General features: G+C 34.1%; 1 protein-coding gene across 1 annotated transcript; it reads right to left on the bottom strand.

Moving 5' to 3' along the window:
• Positions 1–590: 590 nt before the first annotated feature.
• Positions 591–7,050, bottom strand: LOC136203607 (uncharacterized). Its single transcript, XM_065994807.1, has 5 exons — positions 6,825–7,050; positions 6,350–6,567; positions 5,229–5,459; positions 2,332–2,477; positions 591–919 (listed from the first exon to the last, which is right to left on the bottom strand). Exons 1-5 carry the CDS (start codon positions 6,915–6,917, stop codon positions 729–731), a joined length of 879 nt encoding a protein of 292 aa, XP_065850879.1. The 5' UTR covers positions 6,918–7,050; the 3' UTR covers positions 591–728.
• Positions 7,051–8,206: the final 1,156 nt, after the last annotated feature.

Here is an 8,206-nt window from a genome sequence, read left to right as displayed (position 1 = left end):
TTTTGTTAAAATAACCATGCATTGTTAAAATCAAAGTTTCATCCAGGATAAGGAATATATTTCCGTGAATGACAAGCATGATTGTTTTGCCTATTAAAGGGTATAGCAAAAATCTAAATTTAGGAGTTAAATTTTACTATCTCAAAATCTAGGGTCCAAATGTCGAAACTCAACCAATTGTAGGAGCTAAACATATAATTTTGCCTTATATGTGTAAGCTTATTAAGAGCAATTAAAAATGGGATAGGGATAGATACCAAAGTAGGCCTAAAGTTTGTTGGAGAGTATTAATTTAGGCTGCTCGTACAAAGTAGCACCAACATAAGTTTAATGTTTACAAAATAGTACCAATTTAGGCTTTGATAACGAAACCTGATATGTTAAATTCTGATTTCTCTCTCCACCAGTTGGCAGAACTTAACGGAATAATATGAATGATTGTCACATTTCGTTATCGAGTCCTAAATTGGTACTCTTTTGTAAACATTAAGCCTACATTGGTAATATTTTGTACATGGAGCCTAAATTGATACTTCCCTAAAAACCTTAGGCCTATTTTGACACCTTATCATTGAATATGCAACCCACAATTGCAGACATAAATAGCTATAGTATAAATAAACTAAGACATTACACTTTACATAATTTCAAAAATCAGAGAACAAGAACTAGTTTCCTGGTGATTCAAACTTCAAAGGTTAGATTGCATGTTAATTTAAAGGATAACATTAATCTATGTTGTGAAAGCCTGGGAGAAGAGATGTGATGAAACCAAAAACAATCATTTGAATCTCCTTCACTATTCCCCACCAGTGATTACCGCCATTATCTCTGCCGGGTTCTGCTACGTTCTCGTTTTCAGCCGCCTGGTTTCCTTCCTCCGGAGGACGATTTTCGTTTTCACCTTCACCTTGTCCTTCTGCAAGAATTTTTCACACACTCTAATCGTGAGTGATTGCTAAAAGCAACAATCAACAGCATTTTACACTATTTGGCATTGGATAGAGGGTCGAATTGGCCCTTCAACTTGGCTCATAGTATCAATTTGCCCCAAAATGAACCTTGGCATCAATTTAATCCACAACTCGACATATAATTGTGAATTTTTTTTCTGACACGTGTCAATTTCTAATAATGACGTGATATTTTGAACTCTGTATAGATTGATCATAACATGAATCCAAGAACACACAGTTTATGTTTTCAACTACCTCATTCTAATCAACATATGAATAGTGTGACATCGCGTGCTTTCTTTCTTGGATCAAAAGATCAAAATGTACAGTCATGCATGGCGAAGTAAGAATGGCAACTAAGACTCTTCTGCACTTGCACCATTGCTTAAATTTTCCAATGTGGCCAAATATGGTATATTTTATCTAGAGCATGTTATCTAGCTAGCCATTCCATCGGATGATAAATGAGAAACCTTTGTTCTGCAAGGCAACTAAAACAAAATGTACACCTTCAAATCGATCCTTTATCCTAATAGTGGCTACTTTCAAGCAGCAAAAATCCTACTCAAAGTTTGACCGAAACACAATGATGACACCCATCTAGAAAGTATTTACTGCCAGCACAAGAAAACTGTATCATACAGCTGCTACAAGGCATATGAATTCGGTAAATTTAGGATAAATTGTCACATCATATTGAGTTACAGAAAAACCATGATGGTCTACATCTTTCCATTTCTGAATAAATATGTGGAACTTTGAAATATGTAAGTTTTTTAAGACAAAAATGGCAATTTTTCCTTTGACCAAGAAAAAACTTTGGACTTTCTTCTAGGGTCCGATCTACAATATTATGAGGAAAATATTTTCCTCAAATCAACAGGAGAGCATCAGATGCTTCCTTTTCTTTTTTATTTGCTGAAAATAAAAAATAAACTCCAAGTCCTAATTGTTCAAAATTAATATCATGTGCTAATTAAACATGTAATGAGGGGCATAAATAATCGTTTTATTTCTCTACTTAATTGACCATGTGCACTTCTATACAGTATAACTAGTTTTCTTGATAATTGTGAAAAAAAAATGGATAAAGCAAAGGTATACCAAAATCTATTGTCTTGTTCTCTTTTGTCATCCATCAGGTGACAGGTCCATCACCCATATATGAATCCTTTTTCCTACTTTCTACTTAATTAAGGCCACATTCTAGGAGAGTCTAAATCATAAGTCCAATAGAAGAGGTGGATTAGGGTGAGTGACACATTGTATAGCTTTATCAGCCCTTTTATAACATGCATCAAATAAAAGAAATTAGAAAAGAGGATTGATAGCGAAATTCTTAATATATATCCAGGGAATAGAGATTAGAGAGCACCTCCTAAAGCAACATTTTCATTCCGAGCACCAGCAGGAACATTTTCAGCTCTTACAGCTGGTCTAGGTGGGCGAGGAGGTTGAGCTGCCCTTTGCATGCTTTGAGAGAGCCATTGCACTAATGGTGCGAGAGCTCCTGTTTGATATCTGCAACAATTAAAGTCGAACAAATCAGCTTCGGTTCTTACAAACAATCAAGAATAGATGGACCTAATTTTAAATGGTATATGCAATTGGAATCAGTGAAAAAAAAAGGAGATCAGAGATGGATACAAAATATACGATTCTAAGTTAACATCCTTGAGAAACTTGTTCCATTTTTTTCAGGATATAAAAAGTGAAAAATTTCATCTAATTCTTATATTTACTAGACTTGAGCCTTATATTTCATCATGCAGCTTCTTTTACTTTTTTGATGTAGTTACCCATATGTACATACTTTTCCCGTAACATGGCTGCCTTTAGTTTTTGTGTTTCCTACTGTAAAATTTTAACATACGTTACAGGGAAGCCCATGACAATAAAGCAAGATTCCCAACAATATCACCAGCAAACATCTTTTGCACAAATATGTTCCTTGCACTATAATAAGTTCCTGCAAAATCAGTTCTTACATAATGGTTCCCAATTATCAACAACTTTAAGTTAATTATTAACGTTTTCACTCTTCAGCGAGCAAGTGATTTGAATTCTTTGATTGGGAAATATAGATTCCTGAAATTTCTCATCATCTGGATAAGTCATTATCCATTCTCCTTTTTAAATAAAAAGAAAGAAAAGATTAATATTTGCCAATAGAGGCACCCAAAAAGGGTTGCATTTGATGCACAATCCGCATCCAACTATAAACCATCCCAAAATAAAAAAGAAGTATTTAAAAAGGAAATATTTTAGTAAAATCATACTACTAATGAATATGGAGCAAAAATTATTTAATTTCCCTAGAGAAGAATCTTTACTCCTAGAAGCAGGGGCGGAGACAGGGGGACCCGGGGCTGCCGGAACCACCCTGACCAGGGGTGGTTCCGGGCTCCCCTGTCTTCTCACAGAATCAGTTCCTCCTGGAGGACATTGATGAGTTTCTTCAACATCTATGGAGTTTGTTTTGTCATTGGAGAGGATGGTTTTGGGGTTTTGATTGATTTCAGTTGATTCTGGTGTGTTAATTGATGGGGTTAGTAAGTTGTGATGAGAAATTAGAGAGGTTTTGGGTGGGAGGAATGTGAGGTTCATTGATTTCATATTATGTTTGTGTGATGAGAAACTAGGTAAAACTAGGAGAAACGAGGTGAAAGTGGGTGAAAGTAGGTGAAAGTGGAAAAAGATGTAGTTGAGAATTGACAAATGAAGAGAGTAGTGGACTATGAAGCACGGACACGGGTGCGGACGCGGGTGCGGACATGGCAAACGGAATTTTTAGAAAATATGAGACACGGGTGCGGCGGGGACACGGCAAATTTTATATGATTAATTATATATATATATTAGATATAAAAATATATAAAAAACATGCTAAATCACAAATCGGAATCGTGATGTTAGGAGAAGAACCCAGGAGAAGAATCGCAGCGCATGAGAAGGAAGAACCCAGGAGAGAAGAAATTGTTTCTGATTATTCCCAAACAAAAACGAAATCGTGATGTTAGGAGAACTGCGATGTACGCAGCACAGGGGTTGAAATCGTGATTTGCGCAGGAAGGAGAGAAGACCTAATTCTAATTCGTGCGACAGAGACTATAATTTAGGATTTTTGACAAATTGCATAATTGATCCTTAAATTTTATAAAAAAAATTTAAAAAAACCCTAATTTTTAACTTTTTTTTTACCCCCGCCGTGTCCCCATCCGTGTCCCATTTTCCGGCCGTGTCCCCGCCGAGTCCCCAAGTCCGGCGAGTCCGACTCGGCCACGGCGACCCCGGAGAAGAGTCCGTGCTTCATAGGTAGTGGATAGGCAGTAAATTCAACTTGATTAATATATGATAGGCAATAAAATTTCCTAAGTTTGTTCAGCAAGACTCAGTCTTACTTTTGTAGTCTAAATCTAGCTTAATTTTAAGAAGTTATATAGTGGTACGTAAAAATTGGTTCTGGATCACTAAGATGATAGCGCACACATATATATATATGCAAAAAAAAAAAAATTGATGAATTCAATTTAGCTTTACGCATGCACGTGTAAAATTGGCCCCCAGCAGACCAATCCTGCATTCGCCACTGCCTAAGATTTCAGATTTTTACTCTATCCATGAATGAGCTAAAGAAAGTGTATCCCAAGTCTCCTTTCTAATATTGACAAAAACTTTACAAAACAAAACTCATTGTCTATATTTTCTGCATACATCATTGTTTTCAAAGAAGCTTCCGCTGGATACTAAAATATTTCTAATTCAATGTTGTTAAAAAGTACTAGGCACCATTGCCTACCCCAACCAAATTGAGGTGCTGTTTAAAGAAAAGGTATATATATAACAGTATTGAAGTTTCAAAAAATAAATATAGACTGAAATAAGTTATAGTTACCTTCTTTTTGCTTCTAGAGCTGTTGATTTGTTTTAAGTTTTTTCCTTATATTTCTAGCTCTTATGAAGCCGTCTGCAGTTTCTTTCTTATTACGGAGACAAACGTTTCTTTTTTCTTTCCAATTTATTTTCTGAAATATTCCTGACTTCCTATTCTCCTCTTCCTTAGATATACTTAATGTGTAGTTCAGCTTCAATAAGATAAATTTTCTTTATACATTTTTGCAGATGCAAAGTTAAGATAAACAAAATTCAGAGTGTATCTCTCAATTATGTTTCTCTTCTAGAGACAATTCCTACAAGTCAATATTATCCTAACGACTATTTAATTTTTTATGCATAAAACATGTTTTTGAATTATAACAGTAAGATACTTACAGATAGACAAGTGAAGCGAAGAACACAAGGACTACAAGCCTTTGTCTTGATCCATCTTGGTTGAATAGAAAGATCACAGCTGCCAGCTTAAGTATAAGAAACAAATCGAGCTGAAATGCAATTTGAAATCTTCTCACAACAACTTGTCTTTGAGGTGCAGGTTGTTGTTGTTGCTGCTGTGCATGTTGTCCTCCTTGTCCATTATGTGCCCCAGTATCAGAACTTGACCTACTGTCATGCAAATGATTAAAGAAAATAAAAAAATGTTAACTTACTCAGCAATTAAATCACTACCACATTTCCTATGCTTATACACCATCTCATCTAATAAAGCTGTTAATCAATCTAATGATACATAATCATTATTTTCCATACATTGCGTGATTATCTGTATGCTTGCGTGAAAACATAGACACACAGAAAGTTGTCAGGTAGAAAAAGGTACATATTAACACATTACTGGACATCATAATTACTCAGGAAAATTCATGTTTATCATTTGCATAGCACAATAAGAGCCTCAAGTGATGTTGATAAGTACTTGACTGCACATAGCACATTCAAAACATAAGATCGTTTTTCCAGCTGGACTTTCCACTCAATCTATAGTCATCAGAAAAAATAGAAATCAAATTAATATTTATCTTAATATGCATTATTCTTCAAAATAGTGCTTGTTTAAGCCTAAAAATCATTTAATTTCTAATGGCAACTGAATATGTATTCAAACAATTAGAGAAAATGACATTTCAAAATTCCGTAAAACAGAGATTTATTGACACCGTAATCTTTAATCTTAGATTTTCCAACAAAGAGAACTCACTTCTTGTAGCACTCACAGGAATTTTGAGATATAACCTAAGACTTAGTTAAAATCATCATCACCAGATACTCAAACTGATAAGGCCATAATTTAATCTAAAATCATGATAAGTTATACGGAACCTTTTAAACTACCTCGATTCAACAAAAGTCTCATGAACTACAGAATGAAATTATGGATGCAATGCAATTCCCCTAAATGTGTACACACATGTAGGCATCTATATGGTTGTAGCAGAAGCAGTAGTATCTAAATTAACAAGAAGTTGTCCAACTTTAGATAAGAAATATATACTCACGTAGGGATGCTATAAGTAAGAGGAATAAGGGTATTTGAAGGAAGTCCGGCAATAGGTCCCATATATGGTGGAACAGGCACAGCATAAATACCCGGTCCACGATTCATTTGTTCCTGATTTTGTAAACCAGTTAACCCAGGAACCAATGCAGGGTACACAATAGGATACATCTGAAAATCTCCATATGGATGAGCTGGAAAACCAGAGAACGCCGGTACCTGACACACCATTAACGCAACAAATTGAATATTTCAAAACCCTATACTAGAGAAAAGCATAGCGTTTGCATACGAATGGCAAAATTAAAAAGGGGAAAAGCAAAATCTACAGTTTCTCCAACCTCTAACTCAACCCACAATTGGATTCATAAAGAATTCAACAAAAAAAGTATGCAATCGGAGAAGCACAGAATAGTTAAGTCAGAAACAAGGTATTTAACAAAATTGAGATCGGAATCGAGGATATGGAAGCGAACCTGGGGTTGCTTGTTAATGGAGTCCTGGGACGAACTTTGAGCAGTAGAAGCTTGCTGGTGTTTGGACAACAATGTCTCCGGTTGGTCTTCCATGAGAGCGAGGTGTCTCAAACAGAGGAGGAGGAAAATTGAATTTGACTTTAATTTTTTCGCAGGAAAGGAAAGCTTCTACCTTGTTTTCTTAAAAAAAAAATGGTGAAGAAAATACAGAAGCAGTAAACGCAGAATTCTTTTTCGCGTTAGCCAATAGTTATACGCCGCGTCGACAAATCGATGTGGAGGTTATAGTGCTTGTACCTAATAACTTGTCTAATAACCTGTCAATAGAGGCTCAGGCTGTATCTCCGAGATTCTTTAACCGGACTAAAAATTTTAAAAAAATTCAGATTTAGACTGTATCGTTAATTTTTTTTATAGAATTGAATCGAATTGTACCATTGACTTAATTAGGTATAATTTTGAAGATTTTCAAATTCTTAATATTACTAAGTAAATACGTTGAAGATTTTAGAACCGGACCGAATATCCGAAAAAAAGTTCAAAAACCGAATTAAAATGTTAACTTTTTCTCCAGGACCGAACCAAATTGTACCGTTGACTTTAATAAATACAATTCTTAAAAAATTTCAAATCCTCGAATTATACCGAATTGTACTCATCCTAGTCAATAGTACCATCTAAAACAAAGTTCAAATAATAAATTCACAATTTTAACATTCAATAATAATATTTTAAATTTTATATTAAAAAAAATCATATATACTTCCTTTGGAAAAAATTCATATATACTTCCATATATTTATATTACCATATTTTACATATATGAGAAGAAATAAGATTATTACATTCAATAATTTATTTTTAATATTATTATTATCAAGCATTATATATTTATATATACGTATTATTTTATTTTTTGAGAGAATATATATATTATTTAATATTTAAAATTCACTACTTAATTTTTATTCACTTTATTTTCTATTTATCAAATAACATTTAAATTTATAATTTTTTTATAATACAACAACAATAACAAAAAAAATAAATAAATAAATAATGTTTTGAAAATTGTACCAAATAGTCAAGGAAATAAAAATAAATTACTTCAAATAACTAACTTAAATAAATATTTATGGGATATCAGACAAATATAAATTAGTCCACGTGGCATTATAAGTAGAGTTCGGACGGTTATCGGGGAGTTAGGATCCACGTGGAGCACAACTACCCATAAAACTTAGTCACATAAGCATGATCAGGGGGATTCCACCAAGATCAGCCTGTTGCAACACGATCGCTTCTGATCCCGTCAATCACAGACCTAATGGGTTTGAGGAAAACAGAATCCCGCCTAATGGATACAAATCCATTGGTCAACA

The sequence above is a fragment of the Euphorbia lathyris genome, chromosome 8 (assembly GCF_963576675.1).
Source record: "Euphorbia lathyris chromosome 8, ddEupLath1.1, whole genome shotgun sequence".
Lineage (NCBI taxonomy): Eukaryota > Viridiplantae > Streptophyta > Magnoliopsida > Malpighiales > Euphorbiaceae > Euphorbia > Euphorbia lathyris.
This window is presented reverse-complemented; position numbering and strand designations above follow the sequence as displayed.

Bases quoted from the DNA above. Each gene is read 5' to 3' on its own strand.
- LOC136203607 (XM_065994807.1), bottom strand. From the start codon at position 6,917: ATGGAAGACCAACCGGAGACATTGTTGTCCAAACACCAGCAAGCTTCT. The intron at 5,460-6,349 runs GTGAGTATATAT...TTTGCATGACAG, and splicing joins CTTACTTATAGCATCCCTAC to TAGGTCAAGTTCTGATACTG. The intron at 920-2,331 runs GTGCTCTCTAAT...AAATTCTTGCAG, and splicing joins TGAAAATGTTGCTTTAGGAG to AAGGACAAGGTGAAGGTGAA.